Genomic DNA, 24,601 nt, shown 5'->3' on the forward strand with positions numbered 1-24,601 from the left:
CCTGGTTAAGACAATAACAATATTTCTTTTTGCTACAATTTACAAATTGATCATTATAGCATATTTTTAATAATTATAATTTGTCTTTACAAAAATGAGAGGCTAGAGAGTTAAGCTCTGTCTACACTATCAAACTAGTTTGACAAAAAAGTGTGATGTGCCCAAATATGGTAGTAATATGATATCATCATATCCTTATGGACACACCACATTTTTAGTCACATCAAATTTGATAGTGTAGACAGAGCTTTATTGTAGAGATTTCTTTAGTTTCATCAAGCGCCAGATTCAACAGTCACTGTAAAAGTCATTGAAATTTAAACGAAGCAGGAATTCTTCCAAATGAGGTTGATATCCTCTGGTCACAAGCTTTGAAACAACTGGAAAAAACACAATGAAAAAAATAAATTATATAAAAAAAAGTGAAAAAAAAAAACAAACTGTTTAGAAACATCATAAAATTCAATTGTTTCAAGAATGAAGCAATTTCTGCGTTGAGGTAATTTCTTAATTGATCGTAATCAAAACGGTATTGGGTTTGGTCTACTAGCGTTCCTGCTCCTAACCAGTTCATCCATTCATAGAAGCCTTAATGAAGTAAGCCTACCTGGTGGTGGCCATAGAACGGTTCCGAGATAACGACTATACTTCGACTTTAGTCGATAGAAGATTGAAAAAATTGTTAGAGATAGAGTAAACGATGTTTGATTATGTGTAGATGTGAGATTTTTTCATTAGGCATGGAATAACTATAAATGAGCTGGAATTAACAACTAGAGACACTGTATGTATGATGGATGTACGATCATTTAAAGAAATTTAGCATGCAGAGGTCCATCGCACTTACCTTTGTACAAGAAGCCAGAATACTCTTTGAAAGCTGAATAAGATGACCGGATGGTCTGGAAGGCTGGATGGACAACTTGATGTATGTCAGGATCATAGAACCAGCGTGAAGACACCAGTTGAGTCCTCACCTTGAGAATGAGGCAGAAGATGTCTGTGATGATCTTCATCACCGGTGCTGCTTTCTTGTTCAACAAACACCTTTATAGAAATTGATACCAACTCTTTAATTAGAAAATCAAAGTTTGATAGAATGTAAGGTAGATATACTCTGAACTCTTTTTTTCAAACTAGTTTAGAGAACTTTAGAATATGATAATTAAGATATTTACCGAAATAAAGCTTTGTTAAGGTACTCGGCATGTCGATTGTGGAGGTCATCTAAATTCTGAACCTGTATGTGATGTAAAGAAGAAACAAACCATGTTTAAAAACTAAATACAGTATTTATAAAATATAGAGGTAAACTCTTATGAAATAAATTGGGAGTGATTGATTGATTTTTACGGTTCATTGACCATGACCTCTTACAAAGAATTCTACCAATCACAAGGAGCTTTAATAAAACAGAAGGAAATGATGAACAGTAAGAATCCCTATTAAAAGGACACCTTCAGGCCCTCTGTGGATGTGTTGTGGATATGGATGTTCCTGAATATGGGTTGGCTGTAGGTTAAAAACATGTATTGCTTCTCTTTCAATTCACATAAAATTGTCCCCTTAATAAGGTGTTTTAAAGGACACCTACTTTAGTTGATTTCCAGCTAGCTAGGCCTACATCAGCTGCTCCCAAAATGTCGACATCATGCATCATTAGTAGGAGTGTCCGAGAGGAAAGGCCCTACTGTAGTTGAATTTCAGCTAGCTAGGCCTACACTTACTCCCAAAATGTCGACATCATGTGTTATTAGTAGGCAAACATGTTACAACAACTCATATCTAAACACCTATCTAATAACTTACATTTGTTTTTAGATTTCTTTTGAATTCTTCCCAGCTGACGTTAACCACTTGATTTGCAATGTACCCTTGGATTACATTAACAAAGTGCTGCATTTCATGCCTGCAAAAAATATACATAATTTAGATGAGGCTGTCTATAGATGCACCCTGATTAGCATAGGGATAGGCAATCTCTGCTCAAGCAAACCAGGTAATGTCAAGTCCGATGAAGACTAGGTGGGTATATTTGTGTGCTTCAGCCCAACATGCAGAAGTATTCCTTTCTGCTGTTAAGTGGTACTGCAGCAGTAACATATAGGCTAATTCTGTATGGATAATTTACTTCATCATATTTTAGAAGGAAGACTCTACACGTATACTCTTATTACAAGGCCCATTATCATGCACTTTCTTTGATTGTTCTTCCCATAGGCTTAATATATAACATATAAAACTATAATAATGCATATATATATATTATCCTCTGGTCCCACCCCATAGAACACTATATCCGGGAAAACCCTGGTTCAGGGAAAAAAATGATTGGTAAGAAATTCTTGTAAAACTCATCTGAACTGGCTAGAGAGAGGCCTACACTCAGACCAAAAGTCAATACTGGGACTATACCCGGGGCTATGCCTGTTTGTGAAATCAGACATAAAGTAGGGGTGGGATTAGACAAGAAGTGGGATTATACCCGAGGATATACAGTATATAATAAAATACCTGAATAACTGGAGCTGCCTGAATTGGGTTGAGTTTCCAGCATGATTCAGTAACGCTAAAATAAAACAATTTGAAAACTTGTAAAATGACACTTAATGATACTCTTAGTTAGTAAACAAATAGTTCCGATACTAACCACTTCTCTTCAGTTGGAAGTATATATCTCTCAATACCCACGAAGCACGTTTTAACTGCAGCATGAACGAGAACACGTGATTGTACTTGTCTAAACAATTCCGTGTTATCACAATATTTCGTGGCCAGTCGATCTAGAAAAAAGAACAAAGTTTTCTCGTTAACAAAGAAAATAAAAATTTTAAAGATGTATTGTACTCCAAAACATGAACAAGATGTATAAAATTGGATTATGAAAAGGTTATTTTGTAGTAGTTTATAGACAACATATTCTAAATTAGAGTAAATAAAAACGTTAATATACCTTAAATTTGAGCTCCAAGCAGTCCAAACTATTAATAGCTTAAAAAGACAAATATTTATTTGTTTATTCCAATAAAATAATATGGTAAACACTCATCCTATCTCTTTCAACTGCCCTTAAATGTTATATTGCCATCATCTCTTGGTAAAAAATCTATAAAACTGCAAATGTAAAGGTAATTCTACTTTTCTTCGTTATTTAAAATATTATCATTATTTTCTACACATAATAGTAGGGATTGAAAATAAACAGTAAAAACATATAAACAGTTTTATAAGCACAAATTAAACCAATTGAATATAGAGAAAACTTGACAAGGAGATGAAGAATGCTGGTTATAACTAGACAGAGGTTTGAAGGAATCACACAGAAATATGTGAGATGAAGTGATGGTTTATGCATTGTTAGATGTAACAAGGCATATAGTATGTATAGTAAATAAAGCGTGGTTGCCACTAGCGACGCAACACAAGGACGTAACGCAACGCAAGTGAATTGACCAATCACAAGCGATGGCTTATTCGCTTCTGATTGCTAACTGTCTATAACTTCGCTTGTCATTGGTTAAAACGCTTGCGTTACGTTCTAGTGGGAACCAAGCTGAAGTCTAAAGTACCATATGATAGTATTTATTGCCATTTAACCAACATGGCAAAAATGAATTTTGAAATAACAGGCAAAATAGACTTATGAATACAATATATAATCATCATAACCAATGATTCTAAAGTGATCTTAAAAACTTGCTATTAAACACATGAATAGAATTATAAACAAATGATTGTCGGCAACGTTTTGAAAAATGTATTTAGAGGCTGATCTGGTGAAATTTATTTACAGTAAATATAAATCAGTATATAAAATTAACAACTACAGTTTTTACACCCTATACCTACCATTGGGTTTGAATATATGAGGCAATGATTTCACTGAGAAGCTGAGGTCATCTGCATGGTTGGACTCTCTGTTTAGTGAATGCTGGATAGCTTTTGAAAGGATTTGGTTAAGTAGGATCGGTGTGAAGAATTCTGACGGTCTCAGACCTTGCGCCAACTATGAAAGAAACAACTTGCTTTTATAGATGCCACATGATGCAACAATGCAATAAACAGAAAGAAAGATTGATACTCTATCGATTGATACCTGGTTTAACCGGTTTAAACCAAATCAGGATAAAGAATTGTGGGAGAATTATTCTGAAATGTGGAGGATGCAGAAAATAAGACGACAGGAAAAGACTGATAGAAGATAAATCAACACTTAGGAAAAGTATCAACAAAAGTAGGTCAAAATCCCTCATATTGGTGCATAATACAAGCTGTTCCGTGGGCTTAAATCAATGCTATCTCTTTGCTAAGGGGCTACAAATCTGGAGGTCGTGGGTTAGAGTTCAACCCTTTTTCAAAGTGTTCTGAATGTACTGACCATTCAGATTACATAGGAGTGCAAAACTAGTGGCGCATCCAGTATTTTGAAAGAGGATGCAGGGTGGTTTTTGGCATAAATGGTGGGGATCGGCTGAGCTTAATGTCGTAATGTCTTACCTTTTCCATTACAATCTGCTAAAATTAGGGGGGGGGGGGGGTTGGAGGGGATCCGCCCCTGAAAACATCTGAAATACCTTTAACGGTAATTACCTTTTCAAAGAGTTGATCACAAAGTGATTGACTGAATTCTCCATCTTGTAAAAACAGGAAACTTCGAAGACTTTCAAAGTATTTGTCGATGTTTAAGTCGACAATATAATAGTCTAAAATACATTTATTAACCAAAACAATCCTGTAAAATATAGATGGAATAGCAATTATTTATTAATTATTATTATTATTATATCTCAACATGTAGAACATGAATAGTTTTCAGCAAAAAGCTGACACAAGTAGTGGCGCAGACAGCACCAAGACAAGTGTTGATAAACAATTTGCATGTCACTTGAACAAGGCTGCCGCCGATGCTAGTACCCGAAACGTTGAAAAACAGTAGGTATTTTTGTTATGGTGAAAAAAAACAAAAAATACTTTTTCGAGAAAACAGTCCAACATAACATTGAGGTTGCAACCAAAAACTTTCTATCTAAAGCTCTGTCTGCACTATCAAACTAATTTGACAAAAAAAGTATGATGTTCCTAAATATGATGATACAGCATCGTGTCCATATATAAGCACATCACATTTTTTTTCACAAAGTTTGATAGTGTAGACAGGGCTTTAGTATCCATAGCATACTGTTCACAATATTTAATTGAATATGATTAATACTAAAATTAATCAATGTAATTGTAATAATGATGAAAAAACTGGGCAATAGCTTACTGAGCAGTTAGGGGAGTAATGATGGACTGTTTTAAAATCACTGGTAACGACATCAGATTGGCTGCTTCATTTGATTCCAGGGTACCATGACGATTACCATAGTTACCAAACTCCATTGGCAATATCCCAGCATTCTTTAGTAAGTCAACTGATGGTAAAGAACCTGCAACATAGGAACATTTATTTTTATAATCCATCATTCCAAATTGTTGCTAAAAAATGTACATAACATGCAATCAGTAAAACTACTGATATACGCACTTCAAACACTAACACAAACAATGTGGATTTTGTTCATTATAAGGGCGAAGGGCGTGTTGCGCAGTGTTGGATGTTTGGCTAATGATCGCGAGTTCAAATCTAAAGCTTGTGACATTGCTTGTATCCTTTAGACAAGATACTTTACTTACGTTTGTCTCTCTCCACCCGGGTGTACAAATGAGTACCTGGTATAGGTATAATAATGTGAAGCGCTTTGAGCATTATGCATTAAGCGCTATATAAGATCGACATATTATTTTATACTTACATGTTCGGCTGAAATCATCTTCAAAAGGCATATACGTTTTTGCGTCAGGAATTACAAAACCAGCTACTTCTTCCTCTGCATCTTTAGAAGTGTTACCATCTGCATTTCCTCTAACTTGTTTATCACCATACATCACCTTCCCTGCCTTAGAATCAGAGGGATGGCCAACCACATTCAAGCCTCTTCCTCGATAAACATGTCCAGCCGTTTTCAATTCTTTCTTCTCAGCGTCACCACTCCCATAAAGTACTTTCTGGATACTAGAATCTGACGAGTGTCCGTGGATTCCTCTTTCAGGAAGCGGCATGGTGACAGAGACTTTGCCATCTTGTTCATTAGGTTTGACTGGTTCTTGACTGTATAATAAAGTTTGAATGGAAGAGTCTGATGAATGGCCATGGATGTGTTCCGAGATTCCTTTGACATCAGGGGTCTTGACCTCTTTCACTTGCTTAGATTCTTCCGCTTCTTCATCTTTATAAGCACTTTCTAGTATTCCCATAATAATTTCAGAGGTGGATGAAGGATGACCCCATTTTGATCTCTGTTTATGTTTTATTGGTTTATCAGCATCTCCATGAATTAGACCTCCCATGGTGGAGTCACTAGAGTGCCCATGATGATGACTTCTGTGTTCACACAATTTTATTTCTTCGCCTGGTTCAGGATTGACTGTCAATGTCACATCGCTCGCATGACCATAAGATCCTTTTTGAGGAAGATCACTGATTCCTCTCATTGAGTACAAAATGTCCTCAATAGTTGACTGAATACCTTGTCCAGTGGTGTTAGAGGTTGGTGTCAAAGCATCAGAACTTGCCCCAACTTCTTTTCCGATAGTAAAGTGTGATTCTGAGGGATGTCTTACTGGATCAGATGTTTCTGTATCAAGCAAATCAAAAGTTTTGCCAGACGGTAATTCTGAACCAATTTCTATCAAAACATCTTCGAGATCATCATTTTGAGGGTGAAAAACTGTTTCTAAAGGTTTTGGCAAGAAGTCATGAATGGATGTATCAAGTAAATTCATCTGGCCTGGTTCCTTGTCAAAAAGTTCATCAGACACAACAGAACTTTTTGGCTTGTACTCTTTTTGTTCAACACTCACACCAGATGCTACTGGTGTACTATCGATTGTCTCATCAGTTTCATTAGTTTGTAGTACTAATGCACTTTCTGCTGCTGACTTCTCATCACCAGTATTGGCTTCATCAACCTCTGAAGGTAAAATCTCCACTACAGTTTGGACATCAGACTCATTTGTCGATACATCTTCTGCAGAACTTTGTGGCAACAAACTGTCACTAGTGGAACTTCCCAAAGTCGTCTGTTCTTGAGGGTTTGACATTTTCTGATGTAACTTTATTAATTCTTCCTTCAGGTTTTCTGCATCTTTCTGAAGGAATGATGATCTTTGCTCTTTTAACTTGTGTCTTTGTATCTTCCATAGAGCATGCTGTTCTCTGTGGATAGCTTCTTCCGTCAACTTTGCATAGTATTGAATTAATTCTTCTCTGTAAAAAAATAAATAAAAAAAGCAACATTAAGAAGAGATTACAAAAGGACTAATATCTATTATAAAAATATTGCAGACATTTTTCTGACCTTGCCTTCTTTTCTAATTCATCCTCTACGTCTGCTATTCCCTTTTCAATTCGATCTTGCTTTTCAACAGCCAGCCGGTCGGTCTCTTTTTCTTCCTCAACTTCTATGGCACGTCTCTAAAGACAACAAGACATTCTAATTCAAAGGACGTACAGCTCTACCCAACAAATTATCCTATAACACTGGCTAATACATTAGGAAAGAGCTTAAGACGGAGTATATTTTCTTTAGGTGTTTTTAGAAGAACACTTTTTGTTTCCACTATATGGCTATGAGGTACTGTATTTACACTATACAAATAAGCTAGTTTACAAACAAGTTTAAGTATCTCTAATTAGTCAGACGTTTAAATTGCCCTACTCTGTCAAAACATTTACTTGATACCTAGTATATTATATTATATATATATATATATTATACTAGAAGTATGGCGCCTCTAGACTACCAGGCTTGCAATGATGCCTAGAATGGGATTAAGGGCCAAAGAAGCAGCGGGTACTGCAACAACATGATAATTTTATTCTACTATGCGGAGAAATAGCTTTATTACATACCACCAAATCTTTTTGCATTTGTTGCTTCAACCCTTTCAATTCTTTTCTCTTCTTTTCATCTGTTGCCTCTTTTACTTGCTTCATCTTATCTGAAATGTCAATGTTAAAACATGTACAGTTTGTACATGGTATTTTTCTTGGTGACTTTTATGCTCGCTTAGGGATTGTGTCAAAATGATTCTAATGCATTAACTACATTTCTTTAAACAGTAAACAAATGATAGATACTGCAGTTACTGCAGTAGAATAATGTTGACATGGTCTTTTACCTTTAAGTCTATTTAATTCATCAACAACCGTCTTTCTAGCTTGTATCAAAAGATCTTCTCTGGCCTTTTCTAACCTTGCTTCCTATCAAGAAACATAGTATTTGAATTACATTGAACTAATTATCTAATACAAAGTAGACCAAATAATACTGTTTCAAATGACCTGATGTGGTCAAGGTAGATAATCAGGAAACCATACCTTTTCTTCTTTTGAAACAGTGTTTTGTCGAACTATATTGTACATTCGTTCAACATACACTTGTGTTTCTCGATCAATATGTTGCAGATCTTCTAAGGAATAAGTCAAAGAAAGGAGTGGAACTGGTACATGGTTGTTGCACAAGAAATGCTAAAAAATAAGAAATGAATATTATATTAAAAAAACTAATTTGTAAATAGATCGTAGAGAAAGACGTGATAAGATGGAATAGGGAATGAGTGAAAGTCTGCAACCCCTTGTTAGGAAAAGATGTGAAGAGAGGATGTACTGTAGAAGCATGGCATCGGAATACATAAAATATTTACATCGTTACTATCAAGGAGCTTAAACTTACCCCTGGATTGCAGAGCTTCAGCAGATTTAGAGTCTTCCCACAGACATACATGCCATTGGCCAATTCCTGAAGGAACATCGGAACACTGGTGGAGCTATTGTCTGTGTTCATTACAAACCCATGTGTCCAATAGTATTTGTCTAATTCAATTTCAACAGATTAACAAAAGTGGGGTTAATATCAATGTTATAAAGGTTGTAATAATGTAAAATGAAATTTTAATCCTGGAGCTACCCTTTAAACTTAATTGAAATATAAATATTACAGTATAGTAATATTTATTTAAGTTTAAAGGGTGACTCCGGGTTTAAAACTGCTTTGTATTTTTACCTCTGTATTGCAGGAAATCATCATTAGCTGTGATCATAAATTCTCCATAGCCGTCATGACAGATACCATTGAAGATCCAGTCCTGAACAAACCTAAAGAAAAATTAAAAGAAAAACAAAAATAAAAATCTTCTTTTAAAAAATTTTCAACTATTTTGACAAAAAAATGTGATGTGCCCGAATATGGTAGTGATATGCCCAAATATTGTAGTGAAATGACATCATCATGTCCATGGGAACATCACATTTTTTTGTCACATAAAGTTTGATAGTGTAGACAGACCTTAAGAGACATTATTTGTGCAAATTGAAAGCATCAATAGGCCTATATGCGCATTCAAATATTTATTTTCGACCAAGAAATAAAAACTCACAAGAGATACGGTCCGCAGCTTGTTCGTAAGAGACTCAACATGACCTTGTAATTCTGGGATTTACAGCAATCCAGCGCTTCCTGGTAAATATAGGACAACAACTGGATTCCTGTGGGAAGCGGGTCACCGGGATCTCCAGGTCGGCCAAACTTCCTTTTATGACACATACAGAACATCCATAAATATCTAAAATAAAAACAATAATAATAATAATGCATGTTTATGAGTTGAATGGTGACAATATTTCATTAAGCTATGTCTACACTATCAAACTTTATATGACAAACAAATGTGATGTGACCATATATGGACATGACGATGTCATATCACTATCACTAACATATTTGAGCATATCACTACCATATTTGGGCACATGTAGACCCTTTTTTTGTCAAACTAGTCTGATAGTGTAGACAGAGCTTTAGGCTCCGCCTGGTTACATCTGGTAAACATGTTAAGTCAAGTCAAGTCAAGTCAAGTCAAGTATCATTTATTATCATTTGTTTTAGGAAAAACATAGAAATTCTGTTTGCTCTCTTGGCGGAGCACAATATCCAACGGACACAACACGAACTCAAAAAACAAGAACATTACAAAAAAAAGTCTACATCATATTTAAGGCTCTAATAGATCCTATTTGTAAATCGTGCCTTATTGGCCTTAATAGAACGAAATCGCCGACCGCTGCGCATCAACTGGAACATACTAGAGGCCGGATGAAAATGATCATCTTTGATAGCCACTGCCTTTTTCAGAAGACGATCCGAAAATATGTTCTCCAAAGGCAGTTGTGTAGATCCAATTATACGCGATGCGGTCTTGACTATTCTATTTAGGTCACGCTTTTCATTTTCGGTAGCGCTACCGAACCATACCGTTAAAGAATACGTTATTAAGACAACTGTAGCAAAAAACTCACTTTAATTGTGCGATGAATTGCCGAAATGCGTGATATATCATACTGACAGTGGAAGAACTGTCCCAAGGTACAGTTAAAACTCTTGAACGAAAGAAGTGAAGAAAGGCTTGAATACCACTACAAAATGCTTGCAACGTCAGGCCACCAGTGTACATTGAGTCTGGCGTACGCTGCTTTGCAAACTGGCTTAGCTGCCAGTAGTGTGTCCCAGCCTCGGCAAGTGGTTGTAAGCTCTGGCTTAGCATTTCTGGTGAGGTACCTTTGTAATGAATGTTTGGGTTGACATGAAATGATTCAGTTTCCTGTTGAAGACAAATAGATTATTTTCTAAGGATAAATATTTACTAATTTACATGAGCAAAAGAGCATAGGTACATTTGTGATTTTATTCTCAGTTTTTTGTAGGAAAAAAGGAAAAATTTAGGGTAAAAAAATGATGATGTTTTTTTAATTTCATACGCATCCAAAAGCGAGCAAAAACTCACCAATTACAGTATGGATAAACTGTTTTATAATTAATCGTGGTTATAAACTAAGTATGCTTTGAGGCTTAGGGAGTAAAGTGGAAAGAACCCTGGCACAGGTCAGGATTGAACCACAGACCATGGCGTTGGAAAGAGAGCATGCTAACCACCAAGTTACAGCTCCACTACTTGTTGAGACAAATGTAACAAACCAAATTTGTTCTTTATTATAATAAATATTTTGAAATTATGATGAAACATTATTTACCCGTTTAAACTTGAATGTGATTGAAGGAATACCAAGCAATACGTTAAGAGCATTTTTGACAAGATCCGTCTGTTTTACTTCAATTAAATCTTTCATCTGTACGCTAGGCTCTATAAGCGTTAATGCATAATTCCTTAGAAGATACAGCTGGTCAAAAGCTTCTGGGCCAGCCTCAGATAGGTAATGTCGATTATTAGGTTTTGGAAAGCTGTGGAAATAAAGTTTTTTGCCATAGATTATTGTGGATAAAACAAAGAGGTATTAAACTCCTAGACAGTCAACTCCTAGTGACAGAGATGATTCAAAAAGGTCACCAAAGGTTACACTTCCTCAGAAAGCTAAATAAGTTTAATGTTAGCTGTTGTAATCTGAAATTATTCTATAAAATCTCTTTTATTGCCTGGTTCGGTAATTTAAATGAAACACACAGGAAAGGTCTCATTAGAATTACTAAGATAGCATAAAATATAATTGATTGTATGGTTTATGAGTTTATAAAAAACAGGTCCTAATTAATTAAGTAAAATTTTAGAAGATAAGATACATCCATTGTGAGATTTTATAATAAAAATTCAAGCCAGCTACAAGCTCCTAGAGTTGATACGTCAAGAAACCAACTGTCATTTGTGATTCCACACATATTTTTAACTCAACGATTGTTAGATCACAAATAGCACACAGCCAATTAAAACCATCTATATTTTTATTGTAATGTGTGAAATTTTTTTACCTTCCAATAGTTTCCCATGAATAGTTCTTGTGCAATTTGTGTGTAAGTGCAGCTTCCCATATGTTAATTGGTTCAACATCCTCCGAGGTAGATGTTGTGACATCACTACTCATAGACTCATTAAACCCTTCATCATCAACCTAACAAAATTGAAGAATTGAATATTCAAAGCAAAAATTATATCAAATAATTAGATGTGTGGGGGTGCAGCTTGGTGGTTAACAGTCTCAGAAACCAATCCATGTTTCTGGGTTCGAATCCTGTCAGATGATATCAGAAATGGTTTCATTTAAATGTAGGCCTATTATTATTTGGTTTTGGAGATTTGGCCTTCTACAGACCTATGGCAGTGACGCTGCATAGCCTACCATCTGCCATTCTTTTTGAATAGTGTACAAAGTTCTTTTATTGTATTTATTTTTATGAGACTGACCAACAGCTTTACATCCAATCCTCCATCCAAGGCAAAGACAAAGAATATGGCACATACAAAGGTCTTGAACCCATGCCTCTCACATACTAGTCAATCCCTATCCTTTATTTCATAAGCATCCAACAGCGAGGACAAACTCGCCAATTACAGAATGGATAATAAACTATTTTATAATGCATTTATCGTGCTTATAAACCAAGTCTCATTTGAGGCTTACAGAGTGGAGTTGAAAGAGTCGTGAGTTACAACCCTGGCACTACGTCAGAATTGGACCCCGGACCTTGGGATTGGAAGGCAAGCACATTAACAAAGAAGCTACAGCTACAATACTTTATGCCATATTTTTAACATTGGATTGTCAACTGTATATTCAGACATTGCTATTAGCAATCATTGGTAATGTGTTTCTTATGTGGTTCTAACCTCTTTATTAACTGGAATTTTTAGGCCCATTTGACTGGTATTCTCTGGTAGCTCAGGTAATGAAAGTTTAACATTTAAGTCTGCTGTCCTGCTGTGTATGAGTGCATGGTACAATGTTGTTCTTCTCTCAAATTCCTCAGTAGAACTTCCTTTTATCTGTAGGTTATACAGTAAAGTTACAGTGTACATCATCGTATTATTATATACTTAATAATGGTACTACAGGTAATATAATAATTTTTAAAAGAATATGGTGTAAGTGCATCGTTGACGACACAGTGGAAGATTTTTATCTTGATAGCAAAGTTATAAATTATTATATATTTAATAATAGTATTAATATAATAAATTTTTTTAAAGAGGGTGGGATGGAGCATCATAGACAAGACAGTGAAACATAGCTTCCTGATTATAAATATTAATGTGTGGAAATAACATGATCAGAATTCTTGAAAAAATTAATTGGATTTTCACAAAAAAAAATGTTTTACCTTGATATCAAAAAGATTATGACCATGTATGTTTTTTCCAGGTTCCAAGTGGAACACCTAAGATAGAAATAAATGAGAATTATTTACTATTATTACAGATTGAAAATATAAATTTTGAGCTCAAGACAACATTACATCTAAAAAACCAATGTAAACTGGTATACTGTAGAAAACCTATAAGAGGACACCGTCGGGACCCAACAAAGTTTAACAGAAGTGCCCCTTGAACAAGGGTTGGAATGGCCGTAGTGTTAAAACATACACTTCCCCTTGTTTGTTTTATGCGTGTACCTCTTATAGGGGTGTCTCAAGAATAAGGGGTGTCCCATGAATAAGGGGTGTCTCATGAATAGGGATGTCCCATGAAAAGGGGTGTCCCGTAAATAAGGGTGTCCCATGAATAAGGGTGTCCTACGAATAGGGGTGTCCTTTTAATAGGGGTGTCCTATGAATAGGGATGTCCCATGAATAGGGATGTCCCATGAATAGAAGTGTCTGGAGGGGTTCTCCTGTATGTTGTTTTCCCTTATTTTACATACTTGTTTAGTCATATTCATCTGTTGATTCAAGTTACTCCCAACGCTGCTTGTACATTCAAAAAGTTCTCTGAAAAAGTGAAAAAATTTAAACAATCATTGACAAATAGAAGGAAGGCAAAAAAAACACATGTACAGTATGGTGTGTTTTGTTGGCAGCTAAAAGGCATGATGGGGAGATGAAAGTTGTGTTATATCTAGTCCACTGAGCTTTTAAGCACTGTAGAAAGTGTGTTATAAATATCATTTTTATTTACTATATTTTTAAGATTCTTACCGGGAATAGTGTGGATATCCATGATGTTCGATGTCATGTGAATAGGGTGAATCTTGATGAAAAAGAGGACCATTTGGTAACAAAACCTTGTTCTACAAATAAAATTTCTTTAAATATGCACTTGTTGTTGGTCTGTTTACAAACTGTTTTGGTACATTTGACAACTAAATTTGCAAACATTAGGTTCCAAAATGTATTTCATAATCCAAACAAAAACTAACTTGTCAAAGGATGGAACTGTATCATGTGAGGCTTAGAGTGCGAGGTTGAAACAGTAGTATATCACAACCCTGGCACTATGTAAGGATTGATCCTTAGGACACGCAGTTACAGATCATCTACAGCCTGTTATGTCTTAAGTCAGCTAAAGGTTGGACAGTTGGTAAAGAGGGAAGTAATGTAGAAAAGTACCTACTTTTTTTCCCAGTGTGGAAATTGGCAATTGAAACAACTTATGACCAATAGGTGGCTTAGGCTTTTTTTCTTCTGTACCAGACAACAATAGCAGCAACTGCATCACTGCTTTGATTTCAGTATTAAAATCTATAAAAAAAAACAATTATTAAAGAATTAAATTTCACTACATTCACAAAAATAAAGAAAATAATTTATTAGCTACAGTACATTGTGTATTCTTTCTTTTTAATTTCAGGCATGCAATACGTATTTTCTAAAATAGAATTTAGGCATGCAATATACGGATTTCTAAAAATAGAATTGAGGCATGCAATACTGATTTCTAAAAATAGAATTGAGGCATGCAATACTGATTTCTAAAAATAGAATTCAGGCATACAATACTGATTTCTAAAAATAGAATTGAGGCATGCAATACTGATTTCTAAAAATAGAATTGAGGCATGCAATACTGATTTCTAAAAATAGAATTCAGGCATGCAATACTGATTTTTTTTTAATAGAATTCAGGCATGCAATACTGATTTTCTAAAATAGAATTCAGGCATGCAATACTGACTTTCTAAAAATAGAATTGAGGCATGCAATACTGATTTTCAAAAAATAGAATTAAGGAATGCAATTACTGATTGTCTAAAAATAGAATTGAGGTGTGCAATACTGATTTTCTAAAAATAGATCCATGCAATTTTATTTTAATACAGTATTTTATTTTTTTATTATGATTTTATTACCGGTATATTTTTATTCTCACAACACAAGCATTAATAACAGACCTACCATAATTTTGATCAGAAATCGCTATAACTAATTGTTCCAATCGGTTTGCATTAGCATACGATCGTCTTTCTCTCAGCTTAAACACTTCCACGAGTAACTCCTCAAATACGCAAAGCCCAGTCTTTTTCTTGTCTGATTTGTAAGCATTATGCGGTCCTGGTTGCCGATGAAAGAGACTATTGTAAGCGCATACCCGCAGACGTCGCTTGCACTTATCAATGGTAATGTTGGGTTGGATTAGACGTGGACTATGTAGTGGATAGTTAAGTAAAACCTTGCCAAGATGATCTAAGCTGGAAGTCAAACTGTCCATTGTTTGACATTACATACTAAAATTGAAAAAAATAATGTTAAATAATAATTTCATGCATTTTGTTTGGATTCCACACTAGGCTACCCTCTAGACTACCCTACTACTAGTCTAGACCTAGGGCCTAGGCCTACATCCCTAGCTAGTAGTAGGCCTAGAGGATACAGGTCAACCCGTACCCATGCCTAGCTAGCTAGGGCTAGCCTGGCCTACTAGCTAGCTAGAGGCCTAGTACTAGTAGTAGCCTAGCTAGGCTAATCTAATATTCTGGCTTAGCCTAGCCAAAGCCTTTAGGCCTAGCTAGGTGTAGGCCTAGGCCTAGTAGTAGGCCTCTACGCCTCCCTAGCTAGGCCTAGACTACAATTTACATACATATCTGGCCTAGCCTAGCTAGGCCTAGCTAGTAGGTAGGCCTACTAGGGCTAACTACACTCTACCTAAGGGTAGGCCTAGCTTGCTATAATAACAATACAGTACTTCCAAAATGGGGTAGCCTATTCCTTCCACAGACAGAGCAGTGTTGTACTTCAAGTTTCACCGCGCGTCTTCAGCAGTGTCGTCGTTGTTGTTTTAGATGCGAGAAAAAAAATAAGTGCAGGGCCGGGGGCGGGCCGGGGTCATCGATAACCGGAAGCGTTGAACTTTCCGGCGGGAAAAATTAAATTTAATAGAGGGAGCAATTAATATTTTTAACTGAGAATAGCCTAGAGAATTTAAAAGTCTGTTTAAAATTAAATCAGGTTTGTAAAGTATAAAAACATATTGGCCCTTTTTGTTTTTTAAGTTTTTATTACAATTATTTGTCTTACTAAAGTATAATAAAACAAAATAAGTGCAGCATGAGCTGAAAACATTTTGACATTTGCCAAATGAAGTAAATTTTTTTTTTCAAAATACATTTTGCCACTACTGAGTGTTATTTTAAACCTAACTTGACACCTTGACATCAATTTTATTACATTGTTTTTGTTTATTTTAAAAACATTCATCCGATGCAGATTGTGAGCGTTTAGTGAAGTCTTTACCATTCTTTTTTAAACAACTATAAAAATCAATTTGAGAAATTAGATTTTAAGTTAGGTGTAAAAGCATCCAACATCACTTAATTATCAATTGCACTGTCAACAAAATGGAATGTCTGGTTATATATTGGTTACAAATTGTCTTACAACCATTACATGATTTGAAATCCGATTATCATTTTTCTTAAATGCAGAGCTAGTTGACAAAACAAAAATTAATATCACCACACCACTGTCTCTTCATTGTCCGATCAAATTGTGCTACTCTGTCCCCCACATTTGACAAGTTTAGGTTTATTTTTTTTTAATTTAACATTCTTCTTTTACATCACCCATTAAAACAAAACTGACTGCAGTGTAATGTTTATCACTCTTTGATATACACTTTATTAACATCGTCCATGTTGTACACGGTTTTTCCTACATAGAGGGTGTCAACAACATCACATGCAGTTGCAAAATATATTGGCAACAAATAAAAAGAAAAAAAAAGATTGCAGGCGTTTCACACAACTTAAAAAAAAACTTAATATTTATAATAATCAAACTGATATAATACAAACTATTCTAATAAATAAAATAATCTATTCATAATAAAATATTAAAACACATGATATATAAACATACCTCTGTGTGGATGTGAAATACTTGCTATAGTACAAATAATTGCTTATGAAGTGTCAAATAGAGGAAAAAATATAATTTACATATTTCTTACTAATAATAACATTTGGATTTGATAATACTATAATACAATTATTGATTATTATTTGCTCGAGTTGAGTACGGTAGTAGCTTGATTGTCTCACATTACATTGTACAATACTCGCTTGATCATCTCACTAGGCAATAGTAGTTGTTGATTATACCACACAGTAAAGGTAGTTGCTTGATTATGATTTTCTCACATTACATGGTACAATACTCGCTTGATCATCTCACTAGGCAATAGTACTGTAGTTGTTGATTATACCACACAGTAAAGGTAGTTGCTTGATTGTCTCACATTACATGGTACAATACTCGCTTGATCATCTCACTAGGCAATAGTAGTCATTGATTATGCCACACAGTAAAGGTAGTTGCTTGATTGTCTCGCATTACATGGATCAATACTCGTTTGATCATCTCACAACGCAATAGTAGTCATTGATTTTACCACACAGTAAAGGTAGTTGCTTGATTGTCTCACATTACATGGTACAATACTCGCTTGATCATCTCACTGGGCAATAGTAGTCATTGATTATATCCCACAGTAAAGGTAGTTGCTTGATTGTCTCACATTACATGGTACAATACTCGCTTGATCATCTCACTAGGCAATAGTAGTCATTGATTATACCACACAGTAAAGGTAGTTGCTTCGATTGTCTCACATTACATGGATCAATACTCGTTTGATCATCTCACAACGCAATAGTAGTCATTGATTTTACCACACAGTAAAGGTAGTTGCTTGATTGTCTCACATTACATGGTACAATACTCGCTTGATCATCTCACTGGGCAATAGTAGTCATTGATTATACCCCACAGTAAAGGTAGTTGCTTGATTGTCTCACATTACATGGTACAATACTCGCTTGATCATCTCACTAGGCAATAGTAGTCATTGATTATACCACACGGTAAAGGTAGTTGCTTGATTGTCTCACATTACATGGTACAATACTCGCTTGATCATCTCACAATGCAATAGTAGTTGTTGATTATACCACACAGTAAAGGTAGTTGCTTGATTGTCTCACATTACATGGATCAATACTCGCTTGATCATCTCACAACGCAATAGTAGTTGTTGATTATACCACACAGTAAAGGTAGTTGCTTGATTGTCTCACATTACATGGATCAATACTCACTTGATCATTTCACAACGCAATAGTAGTTGTTGATTATACCACACAGTAAAGGTAGTTGCTTGATTGTCTCACATTACATGGTACAATACTCTCTTGATCACCTCACTAGCAATAGTAGTCATTGATTATACCACACAGTAAAGGTAGTTGCCTGATTGTCTCACATTACATGGTACAATACTCTCTTGATCACCTCACTAGCAATAGTAGTCATTGATTATACCACACAGTAAAGGTAGTTACTTGATTGTCTCACATTACATGGTACAATACTCGCTTGATCATTTCACAACACAATAGTAGTTGTTGATTATACCATACAGTAAAGGTAGTTACTTGATTGTCTCATATTACATGGTACAATACTCGCTTGATCATCTCACTAGGCAATAGTAGTTGTTGATTATACCCCACAGTAAAGGTAGTTGCTTGATTATCTTACATTACATGGTACAATACTCGCTTGATCATTTCACAACACAATAGTAGTGGTTGATTATACCATCACAGTAAAGGTAGTTGCTTGATTGGCTCAAATTACATGGTACAATACTCGCTTGATCATCTCACTAGGCAATAGTAGTCATTGATTATACCACACAGTAAAGGTAGTTGCTTGATTGTCTCACATTACATGGTACAATACTCGCTTGATCATCTCACTGGGCAATAGTAGTCATTGATTATACCCCACAGTAAAGGTAGTTGCTTGATTGTCTCACATTACATGGTACAATACTCGCTTGATCATCTCACTAGGCAATAGTAGTCATTGATTATACCACAAAGTAAAGGTAGTTGCTTGATTGTCTCACATTACATGGATCAATACTCGCTTGATCATCTCACAACGCAATAGTAGTTGTTGATTATATTACACAGTAAAGGTAGTTGCTTGATTGTCTCACATTACATGGATCAATACTCGCTTGATCATCTCACAACGCAATAGTAGTTGTTGATTATACCACACAGTAAAGGTAGTTGCTTGATTGTCTCACATTACATGGATCAATACTCGCTTGATCATCTCACACCGCAATAGTAGTTGTTGATTATATCACACAGTAAAGGTAGTTGCTTGATTGTCTCACATTACATGGTACAATACTCTCTTGATCACCTCACTAGCAATAGTAGTCATTGATTATACCACACAGTAAAGGTAGTTGCTTGATTGTCTCACATTACATGGATCAATACTCGTTTGATCATCTCACAACGCAATAGTAGTCATTGATTTTACCACACAGTAAAGGTAGTTGCTTGATTGTCTCACATTACATGGTACAATACTCGCTTGATCATCTCACTGGGCAATAGTAGTCATTGATTATACCCCACAGTAAAGGTAGTTGCTTGATTGTCTCACATTACATGGTACAATACTCGCTTGATCATCTCACTAGGCAATAGTAGTCATTGATTATACCACACGGTAAAGGTAGTTGCTTGATTGTCTCACATTACATGGTACAATACTCGCTTGATCATCTCACAACGCAATAGTAGTTGTTGATTATACCACACAGTAAAGGTAGTTGCTTGATTGTCTCACATTACATGGATCAATACTCGCTTGATCATCTCACAATGCAATAGTAGTTGTTGATTATACCACACAGTAAAGGTAGTTGCTTGATTGTCTCACATTACATGGATCAATACTCACTTGATCATCTCACAACGCAATAGTAGTTGTTGATTATACCACACAGTAAAGGTAGTTGCTTGATTGTCTCACATTACATGGTACAATACTCTCTTGATCACCTCACTAGCAATAGTAGTCATTGATTATACCACACAGTAAAGGTAGTTGCTTGATTGTCTCACATTACATGGTACAATACTCTCTTGATCACCTCACTAGCAATAGTAGTCATTGATTATACCACACAGTAAAGGTAGTTACTTGATTGTCTCACATTACATGGTACAATACTCGCTTGATCATTTCACAACACAATAGTAGTTGTTGATTATACCATACAGTAAAGGTATACTTGATTGTCTCATATTACATGGTACAATACTCGCTTGATCATCTCACTAGGCAATAGTAGTTGTTGATTATACCCCACAGTAAAGGTAGTTGCTTGATTATCTTACATTACATGGTACAATACTCGCTTGATCATTTCACAACACAATAGTAGTGGTTGATTATACCATCACAGTAAAGGTAGTTGCTTGATTGGCTCAAATTACATGGTACAATACTCGCTTGATCATCTCACTAGGCAATAGTAGTCATTGATTATACCACACAGTAAAGGTAGTTGCTTGATTGTCTCACATTACATGGATCAATACTCGTTTGATCATCTCACAACGCAATAGTAGTCATTGATTTTACCACACAGTAAAGGTAGTTGCTTGATTGTCTCACATTACATGGTACAATACTCGCTTGATCATCTCACTGGGCAATAGTAGTCATTGATTATACCACACAGTAAAGGTAGTTGCTTGATTGTCTCACATTACATGGTACAATACTCGCTTGATCATCTCACTAGGCAATAGTAGTCATTGATTATACCACACAGTAAAGGTAGTTGCTTGATTGTCTCACATTACATGGTACAATACTCGCTTGATCATCTTACAACGCAATAGTAGTTGTTGATTATACCACACAGTAAAGGTAGTTGCTTGATTGTCTCACATTACATGGATCAATACTCGCTTGATCATCTCACAATGCAATAGTAGTTGTTGATTATACTACACAGTAAAGGTAGTTGCTTGATTGTCTCACATTACATGGATCAATACTCGCTTGATCATCTCACAACGCAATAGTAGTTGTTGATTATACCACACAGTAAAGGTAGTTGCTTGATTGTCTCACATTACATGGATCAATACTCGCTTGATCATCTCACACCGCAATAGTAGTTGTTGATTATATCACACAGTAAAGGTAGTTGCTTGATTGTCTCACATTACATGGTACAATACTCTCTTGATCACCTCACTAGCAATAGTAGTCATTGATTATACCACACAGTGAAGGTAGTTGCTTGATTGTCTCGCATTACATGGTACAATACTCGCTTGAACATCTTACAACGCAATAGTAGTCATTGATTATACCACACAGTAAAGGTAGTTGCTTGATTTTCTCACATTACATGGTACAATACTCTCTTGATCATCCCACAAGGCAATAGTAGTTGTTGATTATACCATACAGTAAAGCTAGTTGCTTGATTGGCTCACATTACATGGTACAATACTCGCTTGATCATCTCACTAGGCAATAGTAGTCATTGATTATACCATACAGTAAAGGTAATTGCTTGATTGTCTCACATTACATGGTACAATACTCTCTTGATCATTTCACAACACAATAGTAGTTGTTGATTATACCACACAGTAAATGTAGTTGCTTGATTGTCTCACATTACATGATACAATACTCGCTTGATCATCTCACTAGGCAATAGTAGTTGTTGATTATACCACACAGTAAAGGTAGTCGCTTGATTGTCTCACATTACATGGATCAATACTCGCTTGGTCATCTCACTAGGCAATAGTAGTCATTGATTATACCACACAGTAAAGGTAGTTGCTTGATTGTCTCACATTACATGGTACAATACTCGCTTGATCATCTCACTAGGCAATAGTAGTCATTGATTATATCACACAGTAAAGGTAGTTGCTTGATTGTCTCACATTACATGGATCAATACTCGTTTGATCATCTCACAACGCAATAGTAGTCATTGATTTTACCACACAGTAAAGGTAGTTGCTTGATTGTCTCACATTACATGGTACAATACTCGCTTGATCATCTCACTGGGCAATAGTAGTCATTGATTATACCCCACAGTAAAGGTAGTTGCTTGATTGTCTCACATTACATGGTACAATACTCGCTTGATCATCTCACTAGGCAATAGTAGTCATTGATTATACCACACAGTAAAGGTAGTTGCTTGATTGTCTCACATTACATGGTACAATACTCGCTTGATCATCTCACAACGCAATAGTAGTTGTTGATTATACCACACAGTAAAGGTAGTTGCTTGATTGTCTTACATTACATGGATCAATACTCGCTTGATCATCTCACAACGCAATAGTAGTTGTTGATTATACCACACAGTAAAGGTAGTTGCTTGATTGTCTCGCATTACATGGATCAATACTCGCTTGATCATCTCACAACGCAATAGTAGTTGTTGATTATACCACACAGAAAAGGTAGTTGCTTGATTTGTCTCACATTACATGGATCAATACTCGCTTGATCATCTCACACCGCAATAGTAGTTGTTGATTATACCACACAGTAAAGGTAGTTGCTTTATTGTCTCACATTACATGGTGCAATACTCGCTTGATCATCTCACTAGGCAATAGTAGTTGTTGATTATACGACACAGTAAAGGTAGTTGCTTGATTGTCTCACATTACATGGTACAATACTCGCTTGATAATCTCACTAGACTTTTTATTTCTTATGTATCCGTGACTGGAACAGGCTCCCCAATTCACTCAAATCAATACAAAATAATGCAACCTTCAAAATAAAACTTAAAGAATATTTTAATAATGAACAGCTTGGAATTTCAGTTTAATTAAGTTATTTTTAATATTGTTTTTTTGATGTTATCTTGTCTTGTATGTATTTTCTTGTTTTTTCATTTTTACTGAGTCATACTTAATGATAATTGTACTAGGCCCAACCACTCACTTTTCAGTCATTACGGATTGGACCCCATTGGAAATAAGTTGTCTCACATTACATGGTACAATACTCGCTTGATCATCTCACTAGGCAATAGTAGTTGTTGATTATAATACACAGTAAAGGTAGTTACTTGATTGTCTCATATTACATGGTACAATACTCGCTTGATCATCTCACAAGGCAATAGTAGTTGTTGATTATACCCCACAGTAAAGGTAGTTGCTTGATTATCTTACATTACATGGTACAATACTCGCTTGATCATTTCACAACACAATAGTAGTGGTTGATTATACCATCACAGTAAAGGTAGTTGCTTGATTGGCTCACATTACATGGTACAATACTCGCTTGATCATCTCACTAGGCAATAGTAGTCATTGATTTTACCACACAGTAAAGGTAGTTGCTTGATTGTCTCACATTACATGGTACAATACTCGCTTGATCATCTCACTGGGCAATAGTAGTCATTGATTTTACCACACAGTAAAGGTAGTTGCTTGATTGTCTCACATTACATGGTACAATACTCGCTTGATCATCTCACTGGGCAATAGTAGTCATTGATTATACCCCACAGTAAAGGTAGTTGCTTGATTGTCTCACATTACATGGTACAATACTCGCTTGATCATCTCACTAGGCAATAGTAGTCATTGATTATACCACACAGTAAAGGTAGTTGCTTGATTGTCTCACATTACATGGTACAATACTCGCTTGATCATCTCACAACGCAATAGTAGTTGTTGATTATACCACACAGTAAAGGTAGTTGCTTGATTGTCTCACATTACATGGATCAATACTCGCTTGATTATCTCACAACGCAATAGTAGTTGTTGATTATACCACACAGTAAAGGTAGTTGCTTGATTGTCTCACATTACATGGATCAATACTCGCTTGATCATCTCACAACGCAATAGTAGTTGTTGATTATACCACACAGTAAAGGTAGTTGCTTGATTGTCTCACATTACATGGATCAATACTCGCTTGATCATCTCACACCGCAATAGTAGTTGTTGATTATACCACACAGTAAAGGTAGTTGCTTGATTGTCTCACATTACATGGTACAATACTCTCTTGATCACCTCACTAGCAATAGTAGTCATTGATTATACCACACAGTAAAGGTAGTTGCTTGATTGGCTCACATTACATGGTACAATACTCGCTTGATCATCTCACTAGGCAATAGTAGTCATTGATTATACCACACAGGAAAGGTAGTTACTTGATTGTCTCACATTACATGGTACAATACTCGCTTGATCAACTCACTAGGCAATAGTAGTCATTGATTATACCACACAGTAAAGGTAGTTGCTTGATTGTCTCACATTACATGGATCAATACTCGTTTGATCATCTCACAACGCAATAGTAGTCATTGATTTTACCACACAGTAAAGGTAGTTGCTTGATTGTCTCACATTACATGGTACAATACTCGC

At 35.5% G+C, this 24,601-nt stretch overlaps 1 protein-coding gene across 1 annotated transcript; it reads right to left on the reverse strand.

Moving 5' to 3' along the window:
• Positions 1–249: 249 nt before the first annotated feature.
• LOC140058949 (gamma-tubulin complex component 6-like) lies at positions 250–16,032 on the reverse strand. The gene is made up of 28 exons (XM_072104744.1): positions 16,006–16,032; positions 15,219–15,547; positions 14,437–14,564; positions 14,022–14,113; positions 13,748–13,814; positions 13,209–13,265; positions 12,718–12,873; positions 11,862–12,001; positions 11,132–11,339; positions 10,400–10,701; positions 9,481–9,666; positions 9,108–9,199; positions 8,778–8,917; positions 8,423–8,572; positions 8,224–8,305; positions 7,955–8,043; positions 7,401–7,516; positions 5,796–7,309; positions 5,267–5,429; positions 4,591–4,732; positions 3,850–4,006; positions 2,954–2,991; positions 2,651–2,783; positions 2,515–2,569; positions 1,810–1,909; positions 1,179–1,240; positions 848–1,047; positions 250–380 (listed from the first exon to the last, which is right to left on the reverse strand). The coding sequence occupies exons 2-28, from the start codon at positions 15,529–15,531 to the stop codon at positions 289–291; spliced, it is 4,974 nt and encodes a 1,657-aa protein (XP_071960845.1). The 5' UTR covers positions 15,532–15,547; positions 16,006–16,032; the 3' UTR covers positions 250–288.
• Positions 16,033–24,601: the final 8,569 nt, after the last annotated feature.

Source organism: Antedon mediterranea, chromosome 9 (assembly GCF_964355755.1).
Source record: "Antedon mediterranea chromosome 9, ecAntMedi1.1, whole genome shotgun sequence".
In the NCBI taxonomy this organism is placed as follows: Eukaryota; Metazoa; Echinodermata; class Crinoidea; order Comatulida; family Antedonidae; genus Antedon; species Antedon mediterranea.

What these genes read in the sequence shown, in the direction of transcription:
- LOC140058949 (XM_072104744.1), bottom strand. Translation starts at nt 15,531, where the DNA reads ATGGACAGTTTGACTTCCAGCTTAGATCATCTTGGCAAGGTTTTACTT. An exon ending in TTTCCACACTGGGAAAAAAA is followed by an intron (nt 14,114 to 14,436) that starts GTAGGTACTTTT and finishes TTTTATTTGTAG; the next exon opens with AACAAGGTTTTGTTACCAAA. An exon ending in AGGCAGCTCCAGTTATTCAG is followed by an intron (nt 1,910 to 2,514) that starts GTATTTTATTAT and finishes TATTTTTTGCAG; the next exon opens with GCATGAAATGCAGCACTTTG.